Source organism: Sebastes fasciatus, chromosome 18, assembly GCF_043250625.1.
Source record: "Sebastes fasciatus isolate fSebFas1 chromosome 18, fSebFas1.pri, whole genome shotgun sequence".
Classification (NCBI taxonomy): domain Eukaryota; kingdom Metazoa; phylum Chordata; class Actinopteri; order Perciformes; family Sebastidae; genus Sebastes; species Sebastes fasciatus.
Window position 1 is genome coordinate 11,277,148 of NC_133812.1, and position 16,497 is coordinate 11,293,644.

At 39.8% G+C, this 16,497-nt stretch overlaps 2 protein-coding genes and 1 long non-coding RNA gene across 6 annotated transcripts in view; 2 read left to right on the plus strand and 1 right to left on the minus strand.

The window, feature by feature from the left end:
- LOC141755882 (uncharacterized) overlaps window positions 1–16,497 on the minus strand; it is a 490,132-nt gene that overhangs the window by 18,906 nt on the left and 454,729 nt on the right. The window lies entirely within an intron of this gene.
- prpf39 (PRP39 pre-mRNA processing factor 39 homolog (yeast)) lies at window positions 1,723–12,303 on the plus strand. Of its 4 annotated transcripts, none has more exons than XM_074616132.1 (15): window positions 1,723–1,876; window positions 3,509–3,967; window positions 4,304–4,503; window positions 4,641–4,766; window positions 5,527–5,645; window positions 5,844–6,011; window positions 7,151–7,331; window positions 7,738–7,845; window positions 8,510–8,674; window positions 9,110–9,236; window positions 9,441–9,709; window positions 10,376–10,560; window positions 10,669–10,752; window positions 11,339–11,450; window positions 11,658–12,303. In XM_074616132.1, exons 1-15 carry the CDS (start codon window positions 1,864–1,866, stop codon window positions 11,745–11,747), a joined length of 2,406 nt encoding a protein of 801 aa, XP_074472233.1. In that variant the 5' UTR covers window positions 1,723–1,863; the 3' UTR covers window positions 11,748–12,303. The 4 variants fall into 4 exon arrangements, with proteins under 4 accessions (XP_074472233.1, XP_074472235.1, XP_074472236.1 ...); XM_074616134.1 differs by having other exon boundaries at window positions 11,661–12,303; XM_074616135.1 differs by having other exon boundaries at window positions 10,669–10,743.
- faua (FAU ubiquitin like and ribosomal protein S30 fusion a) lies at window positions 13,235–16,238 on the plus strand. Its single transcript, XM_074616138.1, has 5 exons — window positions 13,235–13,375; window positions 13,827–13,908; window positions 14,028–14,172; window positions 15,766–15,821; window positions 16,006–16,238. The coding sequence occupies exons 2-5, from the start codon at window positions 13,834–13,836 to the stop codon at window positions 16,129–16,131; spliced, it is 402 nt and encodes a 133-aa protein (XP_074472239.1). The 5' UTR covers window positions 13,235–13,375; window positions 13,827–13,833; the 3' UTR covers window positions 16,132–16,238.

Genomic DNA, 16,497 nt, shown 5'->3' on the forward strand with positions numbered 1-16,497 from the left:
GTAAGGGTAGGATATTCAATTGATTAAAAACCATGAAATACTGATTTCAGTGAGATGATAAACAAACGTGTTAGTAATCGCTGGTGGATAAACTGTAAAATGGCAGCACACGTGTATATCTACAATAAATCAATAACAATAAAGTTTTATGAGCCAATATATCAGCCCCGGCCTATTTTATCAGCTACCTACAAACCCCTCACAACAGTATCAACACTTTAACTACTGTACTTTATTATAGGCAGGGAATTAAATTAGCACCTGCCACCTGCCAAATAACAGGGTAAATGTTGGCTGTGGCAGGTAAAACTTTCAGGTCACCTGCCACCATGGCAGATAGGTTTTCCTTATATTAAGAAATATTAGTTTTAAAAAGCAAAATTAAAAATAATCAGGGATTAAGATTACATGATCCATATTTCTACTGTCTGTTACCACTGACTCAGTGTTTACAAGGGGTGGACGAAAAATATTGAGTATTGCAATATTGTGTTTTGTGATACTGTATTAATTCTCAAAAACCCTGTATTGAATTCTAATAATAGTTTACATGCAAAGATTAACTCAGGAAATACTTTACTTTATTTTCCAAAGATATGCAAATGCAGAACTTGTTTATGCTAAGATTGTATGCATATAACAGTGTTATTTATACTATGATAGTTTTCCTACATCTAGATTTTTAAAAAAATTGCAATATATTGCCTTACTTACAGTATCGCAATATATCGCAATACATTGAATCGTAACCCCTGTATCGTGATACGTATCTTATCGCCAGATTTTTGCCAATACACAGTCCTAGTGTTTACGATTCTAAAGCGTTCTACATAGACTTCAGAAGTGGCAGACAAAACAATTGTGTGGCTAGTAGAAATGTTCAGTGACCTGCAACAGTGGCACGTGAGGAAAATACTTAATTTTAGGCAAGGCAAGGCAGCTTTATTTGTAGAGCACATTTAAGCAACAGGGCAATTCAAAGTGCTTTACATAAACATTCAAGAACATTGCAACAAAGTGCAAAAGAATATTAAGACATAATTAAAACAGTTATAAAAACAGAAAAAAACATTAAAGATTAGAAAATAAAAACAAGCTAAAAATAAAAGCTAGGATAGAACCTAAAATAGAACATAACACACAAGAGTAAAAGCTCTAGTGCAGTATAAGATCATTATCTGGTTTAATAAAAGCAGCAAACAGGAAAGTTTTAAGCTTTGATCGAAAATAACTCAAAGTTGGAGCGGTCCTGCAGTTTTCTGGGAGCTTTTTCCAAATATTTGGTGCATAAATACTAAACGCTGCTTCTGCATGTTTAGTTCTGTATCTGGGGACACTAAGCAGATTTGATCAAGATTACCTGAGAGGTCTGGATGGTTCATAACATAGCAGAAGATCAGAAATGTATTTTGGCCCTAAACCATTTAGTGCTTTGTAAACCAGCAGGAGTAATTTGAAATTTAGACCCTGATTATAGGCTAAATAATTCAACCTCTCGTATTCTTTAGTTAACCACGTTTATATCATTTCCTTTCATTTTTCTGCATCAATAATCTTGTGACCTTGAATATTTACAGATTTAGCACAAAATTGGGAAAGGTTTGTCACCACACACACCATGGATGTATTAAAGCACACACCATGGATGTATTAAACCAAACACCATGGATGTATTAAACCAAACACCATGGATGGCTGTATTAAGGGCAGGGGGCGGGGCGGTCCACTGCGCATGCGCAGACGTGTCCTCGGTTCTTCCTCTAGTTAAGTATAGTATGGTGGACGCAGCGCGCCTGTCTCTTGTAGGTTAGATAAAGTGACTTCGAAAGCTGCACACAAGTTCATAAGGTTGACCAAACTTTCATGGAAGATACTGGTAAGATCCCCAAAACAAATATTTATTGATGAAATCAGTGTAATGTGACTATAACCGTGGCAACTTAACCGCCTGCTAATGCTAGGTAGCTAATGGTAACGGTAGCTAGGGAAACTGCTAACGGCTAGCTAACGGCTAGCTAACGTGGAGACGCTGGGGCCGACTATTATCTGGAGCAGGAGGCAACTACGTAGCACGTTGTTGTTGTTGTAGTTGGCATAAAGGTGAACCAGATTGCAAGGTAATCACCCCACTGGTGGGTAAACTTTGTTAAAATCGCAGTTAACTAACTAGAATAATCATAATTGAGTTCACGTTCAACGTTACTCGGTCACTGGAGTTTCTGTGATACTTTTCAGGAAATAGATGTAGTCTAGGCCCCAACTTCTGGTTGAACTTTGACTATGCAAACAATCTCCACGGTGCAACATGCCCCCGAAGAGCAAATCAGGCCACGGCTAACGCCAACATTAATCGATTTCGACACGTTACACTTAAGTTAGTTAAGTTAAGGAGCCTCTTGTAGTGTTATTTAACCAGGACGCCAGGATCACGTGGATGCATTATTTTTAGTAGCTAGGGTTTAAGCTAAAGCTGGCATCTGTTTTAATGTCAGAACAAGGAAGTGTCCTGTAGCAGCAGCTGCTGCCGCTTCCAGCGGAGTGACCTTTTTTAGGTGTAAAGCTAGCTAGCTTGACTTAAATCTGCCCATATTTTGGTATTTATTAGTCGTTTAGTCTATAAAATGCTACGGTCTGCAGGACAGATAATAATGCACTATATTCACTGTTAACAGTCTCTTATGCACTATATTCACCTTTTAACAGTCTTTATGCACTATATTCACTTTTAGAAGTCTCTTCTGCACTATATTCACCTTTTAACAGTCTTTATGCACTATATTCACTTTTAGAAGTCTCTTCTGCACTATATTCACCTTTTAACAGTCTCTTCTGCACTGTATTCATCTATCTAAATATCAAAATATTGAAAAAGAACATTTACAACTTCTCCTAGCCCACTGTGATGTTGTAAAATGTGCTTGTTTTGTCTGATCAACAGTCCAAAACTTAAAAGGTACTCATGCATGGCAAAGAAAATAATAGAAATCCTCACATTTGGGAAGTTGAAACCAGAGAATATTTTTTCTTGGAAAAATTACTGAAACAAGTAATGGGTTATCAAAATAGTTGCTGATAATTTTTTTCCCAATCCAAATTTATTTATAAAGCACATTTAAAAACAACAAAAGTTGACCAAACAATTATACATAAAACATAAAAACACTAAGGTCAACTTAAAACCAACAGGACATTAAAATACTAAAAGCGTTAAGACCAATAGGAAAGGAAAAAGGATTAAAATAGTCAACTCTCATGCCGAGCCAAAAGCCAAGGAATAAAAGTGCGTTTTGAGGTTTGATTTAAAAACAGGCAGTGTGGGGGACAGCCCATTTAATGATTTATATGTCAATAATAAAATCTTAAAATCAATCCTAAAACACACAGAGAGCCAGTGAAGTGAAGCCAGAATCGAGGTGCTGCGCTCATGTTTACGTGTACCAGTTCAAAGTTTTTGTCTATCGATTAATTGTTGCAGCTTTAGTGATAATCCAAACCTGCTTTTCAACAGGCCTGCAATTCTCAGACGACACCGTTACTGGAATGCTGGACACTGAGTCCCCTGTCATGGAGAGCAATGGGGATGCCTTTCTTCCTGACCTTCCGGTTCTAGGACAAACAGCTGACTGGTCCCCAGACCAGGTTGCTCCAGAACCGCTCACCAACATCTTGCCCGAGGACTCCGATTCATCCCAGGATGCTCCGGAGCAAGAGCAGTCACCGGACGAGCAGATGAATTCCACAGAGCTGGGATCTGTGGAGAAGGCTGTGGAGCAGTTTCAGATTGCCAGTGCTCAGCTCTTCCAAGAAGAGCAGTCACCACCTCCACCACCACCACCACCACAGCCCGCAGAAGAGGCAGAACAGCCAGAACAGCCATCAGAACACAAAGCAGAGTCTGGAGAGTCTGAGCAAGACAGCCAGGAGATGACCGTAGAGCCAGAAGCTGCTGTGCAGGATGGCACTCAAGGTAATCAAAATCGTTGCTGTTTAGTTGTTGCTATGTATCCGATTATACATTAAGGCAAAATTGGTCTCCTTACATGGCAACAATAGATATCTAACTCAAGCCGAAAATTTTAAGTTAGGATGACTAGATAGTTTACTAAAGCAAAGATAAACTTTTCCAACAGTCCACCCAACTGAAGTGGTTAAACACAGTGACCTGTAGCTCATCATTGGTTGATATGTGCAGTAGAACCGCAAAATCACAGAATTAAATGTTAAATTATGCTGCTGCTTACATAACATATAATCATTTAATATGGCCTTTTGACTCTAATACCATATTTGTTAACTTCTCCAGATGGGGCTGAGGCACCACAGGTGACAGAGGATGGCATGGAGCTGGAAGAAGCAGCCAAAGAGACGACACCAGAACCGACTGTTCCTGCAGAGCCAGAGCCAGAGCCGCCCAGTGAGTTTGAAAAACTCTTCACAGGTTGCGAGGACAACCCAGAAGATTTCAATGGTTGGGTCTACCTGCTGCAGTATGTGGAACAAGAGGTAAGACAAAAGACATGCAGATTATTCAGACATGTGCAGACATGTTCAGTTTGTATGTTACTAAAATTGAACATACGGATTATTACACTAAACCGGAAATAGTAATCAATCTTTCTGTTGTTGCCTCTCCTTTGCAGAATGACCTTGAAGCTGTGAGAAAGTCATTTGATATATTCTTCCTACGTTATCCTTACTGCTATGGCTACTGGAAGAAGTATGCTGATATTGAGAAAAAGCATGAGAATATACAGATTGCAGAAGAGGTAAATATAAATATCTTTTGGACACACATTTGTAGCTTTCTTGTCTTTAGTGTTCTACCTTTTGCTGTATGTGATGCAGTGTTTCCTCTCAGTTTTTTTCAGCAGCGGGGGGGTAGGGGCGGGTGATATGGCCAAAATCTTCTATCACAGTATATGTAATTTTATATCACTGTAACAGTACATATCATGATACAGTAATTGTTCTGTAAATTCAAGTCGTACCGTACTTCATCACATTTGATTACTTTCTTATTTTATTTGAAACGTCCATATAAACAAAAACAACTGCCTCACATGAGACAACACTTGAGTTAAAAATAAGACTTAAAACACCTGCCACCTGCTCTCCTCCTGGAAAAAATAGTCCCCTGGTAGCAGGGCGTGAAGGGAGGGACCGCAGGGTGCGCTTGCTAGCTAATTCTTATTTCATTTGATGTAATTTCATAAAATTCTGAAGCAGCGGTGGCAACAATTTTGCAGCGGAGGGCTGCCGCTGCAAAATGTATATAATGGAAACACTGTGCTGTTCTGTCGAATCAAATAGTTGGCTTGTCACCAGCTGGACTGTTCTGGTATTGTCCATTATTATTTTAGTACACTGACTCAAGACCATGAAGTTGTGCCTAAGTCTTGGTTCTTTCGAGACTGCGAACCGCAACTGTTAAAGGCATTAACCCAGAGAGCCAAAGAGAGCTGTTTTAATGAAGAAGTATAATTATTCCAGCCATTGACAGACTTGTTTATGTTTGGTCTCTTCAAGGTATACAGAAGAGGCTTGCAGGCCATCCCTCTCAGTGTGGACCTGTGGCTGCATTACCTGACCTACATCAAGGAGAACTCAGACCTGGAGGATCCAGAGACCGAGGGACGCATTCGAGCGTAAGTATAAGACTCTTACGTAGCATTTTTCCCTCATTCTTGTTATGTGACTTACTTATATGACAGCAGAAATGGTCTACATTTAAAATCTCATCGTCACTAGTTTTTGTGTAAAGTAGTTAATTTAACCAAATATTTGATGAGACAAGAAATTATTAAATATGACTCACAATCTTTCCTATTATTTTCTACTATTAGTGCCTATGAACATGCAGTGCGTGCAGCAGGCACAGACTTTCGCTCAGATCGCCTGTGGGAGTCCTACATCAACTGGGAGACAGAGCAGAACAAACTGGCTAACGTCACCGCCATCTACGACCTCGTCTTGAGCATCCCAACCCAGCTGTATTCCCAGCACTTCCAGAGGTAAGGGAAAAACAGAATAACACCCTGGTTGTAGTCATGTTGTGTCTTTCTATCAGCTCCTTGGTTATACTCCAGTGACACAGATTCTCTATAGTTTATGTAAAGTAGGGCTCAGCAGGTTTTCTGCTAATTCAGTAAATAAATAGAATCTATATGAAATAACCACATAGTAAAGCCTATTTTTGTATAGTACTGTGTGAATTAAATACTTGACAAATGAAAAGTATTGAGTATTTTCTCATTTTAAGAACTTGAGTGCAAAATGAACATAACATTTAAAGTGAAATTATAGAGAAAAAAAGGAAATATAGGCCTAGCCTATATCATGATAGAAAAATATATACGATAGATATTTTTATATAGTTTCAACAATATATATCGGCATTTTGCCCAGCCCTAATGTGAAGTAAATGTAGCATTGACCAGAATAGGGTCCTCTTTGTAGCAGGGCCATTCCAACTCACTAAGGCCTCCCAGTGTAAGTCATGGATTTTCTGGGGAAAAAATCATGTGAAAACTTCTCATAAATTAATGGGAACTTGCAAAATCCTATAGCTCTACTCCAAATACTTTTAAAGTTATGAATCTTTGGAAGATTGTGTATTTTAAGCCTCACCAATTGCTTATTTTCTGCTGGTTTGGGTTGAAATTTGTACTGAACATCCAAGAAACCCCAAGGATGGTTTGCAACATTTATTCATCTAAGTTGTTGCTGCTGAATGTTTTACAGTAATCAAATTGATAAAAGTATATATATATATTTTTAACCAAACGAAGAATCTTTAATTTATTAAGGGATGGCAGGTTAGCAAGGGGGATGCATTTTGGTCATTTCGCTAACAAGGGAGATGACATCCCAACTCATCCCCTCTCTCAAATCGTCTACTGGCTACAGGATTTTGCAAGGTCCCATGAATTTAATTGAAGTTTTCACATGAATATTTTTCAAGAAAATCCATGACATGAACTGGGAGGTCTTGGTGAGTTGGTATGGAGTGAAACCAGCACTCAGCTCCGCACAACACAAACCGAAGAGAAGCTTTTTTCCTTTCAAGCAATTTAGACTAAAATAAAACCTACATGTAACACTATTTGAAACCTTTTTTGGAGTCTTATTTACCTGTTATGAATCTTTGCAGGTTCAAAGAGCATGTGCAGAACAACAACCCCAAACACTTCTTGTCAGAAGAGGAGTTTGTTCAGATGAGGCTCGAGCTCTCTAAAGCCAGCCTATCGGCGATGATCCGCGAGGATGAGGAGACACCCGTTGCTCAGGAGGAGTTACCACCTGGTACGGAGGATCTGGCGGACCCTGCTAAGGTACAAATCCACTTGCCTCCTCCAGGGTAGACACATTTCCAAAAGAACTGCTTGCAGGGGTTAGCTGGAGCTTGCCTGTTCTCCATGATGAGATGGAAAGCTTTGCTCAGGTTTGAAGAGGTGTCTTTATGTCAGCAGCCAAGCCATTGAATGCCAGGGGGGATTCAAGTTGGCATCCAGTCAGGGACTCGCCCTAAAACTAAAAGGATCAACCGGGGCCCAGCACCTGCACCCAGAGGCTGACATGCAGGGTGCATACATACCTCCCCCCTCCACAGGCTTCTTGTCTCTGGCAAGCTCATGGTGATGTAAATCTTTGGCTGCAGGACTAGCAGTTTCTACATCAAGTGGAGGACCTGATACAAGAGGGTGTTGACCATGTGTTTTTTTGTGTGTCTTTATGTAGAGAGTGACAGAGATCGAGAACATGCGCCACAAGGTGACCGAGGTTCGGCAGGAAGTGTTCAACCACAACGAACATGAAGTCAGCAAGCGCTGGGCCTTCGAGGAAGGGGTATGCATCTTGTTTTCTCCACAACATTACGTTAATTGTTGGAAATGTGTTTTTTTTTGTGGCTGTCAGTTGATTAAAATATTGAATCGCGGTTAATCGCATGAATGTCCATAGTTAATCGCATTTAATCGCAAATTTATCACACTTTCTTTCTGTTTAAATTGTACCTTTTTAAAGGGAAATTTGTCAAGTATTCAATGCTCTTATCCACATGGGAGTGGGCAAATATGCTTGCTATATGCAAATGTGTGTGTATATATTTAATATTGGTAATCAATTAACAACACAAAACAATGACAAATATTGTCCAGAAACCCTCACAGGTACTGCATTTAGCATAAAATATATGCTCAAATCATAACATGGTAAACTCAAGCCCAACAGGCAACAACAGCTGTCAGTGTGCGCTAAAGGCTAGTATGAGATGATTGGTACCAATGGATTCCTTAGGTTTTCTTGTTTTCTATGCCAGTATCTTCACTCTAGCTTTACTAGAGCCCGCTACAACCTAGAAATAACAAGTTGCGTTAATGCCTTAAAAGAAATTAGTGGCGTTAAAACAAATTTGTGTTAACACTTTATTGCGTTAACTTTGACAGCCCTAGTTTTTTTTTTTATTTATTCTTTGACACTGTGAAACTAACATTTATTCATGTCTTTTTAGATTAAGAGGCCATACTTCCATGTCAAAGCCTTAGAGAAGACGCAGCTGAACAACTGGAAGGAGTACCTGGACTTTGAAATTGAAAACGGGTCTTGGGAGCGCGTGGTCGTTCTTTTCGAGCGATGCCTCATCGCTTGTTCACTCTACGAGGAGTTCTGGACCAAGGTAACGTGACCTTTAACCTCTCTCTCACTCCTGCTACCTCCCTGCACTTCCCCAGCAACGATGATAATCACATGGACACAGTAAATCGTCCTGCACTCTCTTTGCGTGTAACGTTGATATGTGACTGTATCTGTTGTATTAGGGGATGGCCAGCTTGCCACACAAGATTTGACTGCAGCATTTGCCAACTACTACGTTGCATCTTCTTCGTCTCCCACTACCTTACAGAAACTTATCTAATTGGTTCCATGAAGGTGCTGATGGGTTTACACAGAAAATTTCTAAAAACGATCTTGTCAATGAAGAAATTCAGTGTCTGTCGACTGAAATTTTAGGTTTAAATTGTGTTGTCTCTTTTGCCTTTCTCCTCTGTTCTTTTTTTCTCTGTCCTCTCCTACATTTCTTCCAACTCGCTCTCTCTTTTTCACTCTGAAGTATGCAAAATATCTAGAGGGCTACAGCAGTGATAGTGTGAGACATGTCTACAAGAAGGCGTGCGACATCCATATGCCCAAGAAACCAGCAATCCACCTGCTGTGGGCTGCCTTTGAGGAGCAGCAGGGTGAGTGACACTCTTTCAAACAAACATGCAAATTGAATACAGTCAAATTACCAAGGAGATTTTGAGGGAAGTCTCTCTATGGGTATGAATAAATTACCTCTGGTGGTGTGAACATAGTGATAACAGACTTTTTAAATGATAAAATTGCATAGAATTTGACTCGTGTTATGCCATGCTGACAGTATTCTGCTCGTCTTTGCCCAGGTAATGTAGAGGAGGCTCGTGGCATCCTGAAGTCCCTGGAGGCAGCGGTCCCGGGTCTGGCCATGGTGCGCCTTCGGAGGGTCAGTCTCGAGCGTCGTCACGGTAACTTGGAGGAGGCGGAGGCCCTGTTGACGGAGGCCATGGAGTCTGCGAAGAATGCTACGGAGACATCGTTTTATGCTGTGAAGCTGGCCAGGCAGATGATGAAGGTGCAGAGAAGTCTGAGCAAGGCCAGGAAGGTGCTGCTGGATGCCATTGAAAAGGACCAGGTGAGAACTAGTTGTTGGCCCCTTCTACCGATGCATACATGAATAGTTTGACATAGACCTTAAAGAGTCAGCAAGCCCTTACTAAATCCAATTAAAGTTCTTTGACTGAAAAAAAGGCCATGCAGTAAAAGTAATTAATTTACATGCTGTATTTATTCATTTACACTCATGGGTGACAAAGTCTTCTGTACGGACCACTAAAAGTTTAAAAAAACAGACGTTTTTAAATAGAAAACACGCGTTTTACAATGGGATTATTTACTGGAAATGACATATGACACAATCTAGCCAACAGCAAGTTGGAAACTTTCAGGTGATCTCCCTCCAGCCAGCTGCCACCTTATTTAGGTCTCTTTATTGAAATGAGGTATCGTATACATGAATCCTCGTTTGTGCTGCGTCACATATGGCCGGTTAGGACACGGTGTCGTGAACATAATGCTCATAAATAGATATTCAAATAGTTTGAACCTATGTGTTTTTGTGTTTAATTTTTTGGCCAATTTTTTACAGCCGTATTATTCAGTTGGGTCTCTCCTGCAATAAACTCTGCTCAGAATGAGAGAAGCTGAAGTCCACATGCAATTAAAAGTGAATTGTCCCCCTTTCCACTATGGCTGAATTGCACTAGTTGTGAGATACACTAATATTTTTTCGGCTTTACAGACGAGTCCGAAACTCTATCTAAACCTGCTTGAGCTGGAATACAGTGGGGATGTGACGCAGAACGAGGCCGAGATCTTGGCTTGTTTCGATCGAGCCCTTAAGAGCCAGATGCCCCTCGAATCCCGCCTCCTCTTCTGCCAGCGCAAGGTTGAGTTCCTCGAGGACTTTGGCAGTGACATCAATGTGTGAGTTGTTTTTTTTGTTACTTTTAGAGACAGAAAAATGGCTAATGTCTTTTTATTCCTTTTGTCATGTTTGATATTGACTAATTTTCATTCTTTTACATCTTTTAGGCTTGTGGCTGCATATGAGGAACACCAGAAACTACAAAAAGAAAGCGAACCCACAAAGAGGAAAGCCGAGAACGGGTATGACAGGTGGATAAGGGAACAGGGCGTGGGTCACATCAACACATCATTATTTTCATGTCTTCAAGTAACTTTCAAATAAAGGATAAAATTATCAGTTCAACTAATGCCTACCATACACTAGGAGACTTTGAAAAGACTTTTAAAAGACTTAAGTCTGACACCCTCCCTCACCTACAGACTTTTTTTAGTCACAGACTGTAAGATTTTGCATAGACTGGGGAACAGCACACTTACTGGTTGTTGACAATGTTCATGCCAACGAACTTACGATAATATTAAACTTGTTTGATTTTATCAGAACGTCAAGCCGAGAAAAAGACTGACTCAAGACCTCTTGTACTGAGTTTTATGACCATGTTACTAAACGATCGAGATCACGGGAGTGTGCCACAACTCTACCAAAAGTCTCATGATTTTATTCCGACTTTGGAAATATGTCTGCAACAGTGAAATTGCTTGAAAAGTCGTTTGGTGTAAGGTCGGCATTACGTGTTCTGTAGTTAGTTATTCATTGTATCACACTTAACAAGCTTTATTTCTTGGTGAACTACTTTACAAGGGATTTTACTCACTTGAAACTATTTGTCTCCAGCTCTACGGAGCCCGACACCAAGAGACAGCGCGTGGACGAAGATTCCGCAGATGTAGCAAATGCAGGAACAGACGCGCAGGCAAACAACTCTGCGTACAACAACTGGTACCAGGTGGGTTTCTTATCCGAGCAGTTGATGGCACTGAAAATGTTATACCAAGCATGTATGGCCATTTACAGCAGTTATTATATGTATTTTCTAGTAAGAATGTATTTTTTTTATCAAAATGGGCTGACAAAAGTACACCAAAGTTCAGCTCATGTTTTGTTTAAATTTCAGTGATCATGGTAATTTTCTAATTTTTTTTTCTCTTTTCAGCAGCAATACGGCGGTTGGGGACAAAACTCCTGGGGACAGTACAACCAATATGCCCAGTATAACCAGTACTACCCCCCTCCTCCAACATGATGGACAAAATCCTGACATAAAGATGGAGACTCAGTCTACATGCCTACATCTCTGAACAGGGCTACTTAACATGGTGTCATGGGGATCATTTCAATCCGACCTCAGAAGCTGATTTGTTCCTTCTTTCTGCTTTAAAGTCTGCTAATCAGTTTGTAGCCATTGGTTGGAAAAAATACACGTGGCCCTCCATGACAGTCATGTTGATCAGCCATGTCGTTTAAAAAAATAATAATAATTGCCACATTCATCTTCAACACTGGGCTGCTTTTTTTGGGGGTTCATTAATGCATGTTACTTGTGAAGGCAGATATATTTTTTCTCGTGTGATTAAAGCTTTTTAATTTTTAGATGGATGACTTACTTTGGTCTCTTTCTTTGTGTTTAAGATTTAAACTTGCAACGGAGGCATTCATTGATGTACCTCTTGAGTCGTGTTTTCTCCCTCCCAAACTGAAAGATTTTTAATATTTCATGGCTATGTTTCCATAGAGAAAATGAAGAGTTCCACCTTTTTTATTTTGACCTGATTTCATAATAAAGATATTGATATCCTGAAGTGTCCCCTCATTCGTATACATCATCCTTTCGATTCCCAAATGGCTCAAAGCATTGATGCACATCTCATGAGCTATTTAGAGGCGTAACACACACAATTCTACAACCAAGTATGTATTTTTTACTACAGACATTTTTTTTTTATTCATGTTCGCTCTTCAGTACAAAGTGTACATTATCGTAACTTAATAGATATGTTATTATATTTTACCTGTATTGAGCAATGATTTAGCGGAATGTAAAGAGCTTATTTCTTTTACTGGTGATCTACGTGAAGAAATTAATCCAGTTTGAAACAGATATAAAACAGTTTTATGTCTATGGTTTGAAACAAATAAAATGCCCAAATAAACCCAAGTCACAAGCCACAGCTTGTTTATTATGGCCTTTCACAAATACAAAAATACATTTGTGGATAGTGAAATATTTGCAGATCATGTTACATATTTGTGAATTGTCTTCTGGGGATTACAACTCTTATCTACAGATCTGCTGCGGTACCAGTCGGACAAAATTCTGTAAACAAACAGGAGGAAAGTTACAAATGTCATGTGGCCCACAAATGCACAGGATTTGCAAATGCTAAATAGATGCACAAATGTGTAGATATCACTTTACATGTAAACCTTAAAATACGTATTTACAGAGTAAGTTATGCGTATTTGCAAATCGCCCTGTATTGTTGTGGATGTGACTTTACACAACACAAATACAAAAATACATGTTTGTGGATAGTGAAATATTTGCAGATCATGGTACACATTTGTGGAATGTCTTCTGTGGGTTACAACTAATAAAGTCCAATAAAAACTTCCATAGCCTTTGAGCAGAAGAGTTAATGATTGTCTAACATCTCAGAGGTTTATGTAGCTTTGTGTTTTAATGCAAAATACGGTGTTTTTGCCAAATAAAACAACATAAAAAACAATAATTGATCCTTCAAAACCTGCAGCATCATCCGAATCGCGATGGGCGTGGCCACTTAGTCTGGTTTGGGATGACGTATTTCCGCACATGCGCAGTGTTAAACAGCCCTTTCTGTGTCTAGCGTTGAACGACTAGCATCAAACGAGGTGAGGCCTGTGAGATTTAAGTGGAAAAACCTTAATTATGTGAAACCCTGATGTGTTTTTGTACGCGGATACAGCACCCATATCATCCCTTATCTCAAGTTATACTTTATTTGAACAGTTAAGACACATTTCACGTGTTTTTAAGCGACTTTTATGAAACGCGTGTCCCATGCGGCTAGTTAAAGCTAGCCTAGCATTAGCGAGCTACAGAGAGGGACAAGTGTGTTCCAGCTCCTCTAGCAGGCTGCTTTGACTTACTTTAAAGTCAGCTTTAGTCAATCTTTCTGTTTTTGTGACATTGTATACTTTGTTAGTGTTATTTAACAACCTCAGAAACCGGCACAACGTGGTAAATGTTTGCTGTCACAAATAACTCCAACGCCACATGATGATTTCCGCAGTAGCAACATTGATGACTACAGTCACTGAGCTGTTTTGTGTTTTCTTCCAGCATAAAGATGCAGCTCTTCTTGCGTGCCCAGAACACTCACACCCTTGAGGTGACCGGACAGGAGACTGTTGGACAGATCAAGGTAAAACACCAGACTTTTTTTTATCTTGGAAGCAGTAATATCTTATTTGCAGTGTTATAGTCAGTCATATATGAATCGTTGATGAAATGAAACGCTTATTCTTTGGGTGTATCTCTCAGGCTCATGTCCAGGGTCTGGAGGGTCTCCTGGTAGAGGATCAGGTCCTGTTGCTCGCTGGCTGCCCACTGGAGAATGATGCCTCCCTGGCATCCTGTGGTGTCTCAGAGCTCTGCACCCTGGAGGTAGCTGGCAGACTCCTGGGAGGTCAGTACACACACCTCACAACTGTATGTGTTGTAAATGATAAATAGACTTGCATTTATGTAGCGCTTTTCTAGTCTCCAGACCACTCGGAGCGCTTCACACTACATGTCAGCATTCACACATTCACACACTGATGGCAGAGGCTGCCAACTTTGCTCATCAGGATCTAATGTAAATACTCATTCACACACCGATGGCTATGCCTTCGGGAGCAATTTTGGGTTACGTGTCTTGCTCAAGTACACATCGACATGTGACCCGGAGCAGCCGGGGATCAAACCACCGACCTTCCAATTGGTGGGGATAGAACACCGTGGTGATAGAATACAAAAGCCAGTGTTGCCTGTTGATGACAAACATTTCATTTTGATTGAGCGTGTGAAAAATGTAGTTTTATTTGGGGTATGCTGCTGGCTGTATATCATGTCATGATAACCAAACCAGCACCACGGTGGCTCAAGCCGTTTTATCGAAGATCATCATAGATGAATACACAAATGGCTTAACCCATGTGTGCCAAAAGACTATGGCTGTATACGAAACAGCATACTAGACTAGAAGTACGTACTGATTTGGTCAAAATGTAGCATGTGAACAAAAGCTAAATCTACCATATGCCAATAATACCCACATTTCGTACTGATTCGGAAAAGATCTACAGTATGGATCGAACCAGTCTACCGCCCCTACTGTATCCCACAATGCAAAGCACTGGAATGGTCACTTTCGGTCATTTTTGTAATGTCAAGTAGCGTAGGTTTGCTATTGTCCATGCTGTTTACTTCTGCTTTCCAAATCCGGAAGCCCGGCGGAGCGTACTACAAAATAAATCGATTTATGTTCCATACTAAATACTACGGACTAACGCAGTATACAGTACATACTGCCTTTCGTCAGTAGTATTTAGTAGGCAGTTTTGGATACAGCCTGTATTTAGTTTGATGAGGAATAATACCACTGGTCAAAAGTCTTGAAATCTGGTACGGACCCACTTTGGGCAAGTATCTAACGCTACAGCTTTGACATTTTTAAATCACATGAAAAATCACACTTTTATTAGTCAAAGTCTAGATTTTTGAGAAATGCCAACATTGTGTTAAATGTTTTCCATATGAAATTCATTTTTACACTGCATGTGTACGCATATCTTTGATATTAAACTCATGAATTCATAGATACCAAATACTTGGTTGTGCTCCTTGTAGTTTCTGAGATACAGCTATTTTCTTATCATATTAGATCTAGTATTTGGGCACATGGGTCTGCTGTTTTTTCCAAAAATATAATGCAGTTAATAGCAAAAAAACATTATGTGCCCAAACACTAGATATAATATAAGAAAAACCCACTTTTCAACCAAACGGTTTGACCAGTGTTGAAAATGTCTTCATATTTGTGTTTAGGCAAAACCAGAGAACAATTTCACCCCCAAAAATTCAGTTGCGGGCACAAATGGGTTAATGTTTTAATTAGACAATGACCCCCACGTTAGTGTTTTGAACACTGGGTACATTATTGTGTCTGATCAATTGCAGGAGCTTTATTTTGTCAGGAAAATAATCTCAATCAATTGCGTTTTCTTTTTCTCCTCAGGTAAGGTTCACGGCTCTCTGGCCCGTGCCGGAAAAGTGAGGGGACAGACACCCAAGGTAAGGTTTATGTTTTATCTTGTGTTCCAGTATGATATAAACAAACATAATTTTACATTTACACCTTTCCTGACCTCAAGAACGCATTTAGAATATAATTGGCTTTTTTATTTTCAGTTTTGGATGAGCTATACATTATGATCTTAGAGTAATAACAGATGCCTCTTTTTGTCACGTTGTCCAGGTCGACAAGCAGGAGAAGAAGAAAAAGAAGACTGGCCGTGCTAAGCGTCGCATCCAGTACAACAGGCGCTTTGTGAACGTGGTGCCCACCTTCGGAAAGAAGAAGGGACCCAACGCCAACTCCTAAGTGCTCCAATGCCCAAAAGGAGAAACATGATCCCCACCCATTGGATTTTGTCTGGTTAAATGTTTTCCTGTTTTACAGAATAAAAATTTGGCTTGGACAAAATGGAACAGTTTGTGTGGTGTATCCTTGCTATTTCAATGTTTTTGACAAAACTCTTAATCGTAAAATCCATTACCTTATTTAAAATAATTACTTTTAATCACAATTTATGCAATGCAGAGGCTCGTATTTATGTTGATTCTTGTTTCATAGTTTTGATAATCGAATGGTATTGATTAAGAGTAACAATGCATCATTTAGCAGATGACAAGTCTAAAGTTTGTGTAGTTATTTGCCGTCATATCTAATCGGTGTTATCTACAAGTA

Coding starts and splice junctions, on each gene's coding strand:
- prpf39 (XM_074616132.1), top strand. Junction 3,968..4,303: donor TGTGCAGGATGGCACTCAAG/GTAATCAAAATC, acceptor TAACTTCTCCAG/ATGGGGCTGAGGCACCACAG. Junction 10,753..11,338: donor GCCGAGAACGGGTATGACAG/GTGGATAAGGGA, acceptor ATTTGTCTCCAG/CTCTACGGAGCCCGACACCA.
- faua (XM_074616138.1), top strand. CDS start 13,834: ATGCAGCTCTTCTTGCGTGCCCAGAACACTCACACCCTTGAGGTGACC. Junction 13,909..14,027: donor AGACTGTTGGACAGATCAAG/GTAAAACACCAG, acceptor TGTATCTCTCAG/GCTCATGTCCAGGGTCTGGA. Junction 15,822..16,005: donor TGAGGGGACAGACACCCAAG/GTAAGGTTTATG, acceptor CACGTTGTCCAG/GTCGACAAGCAGGAGAAGAA.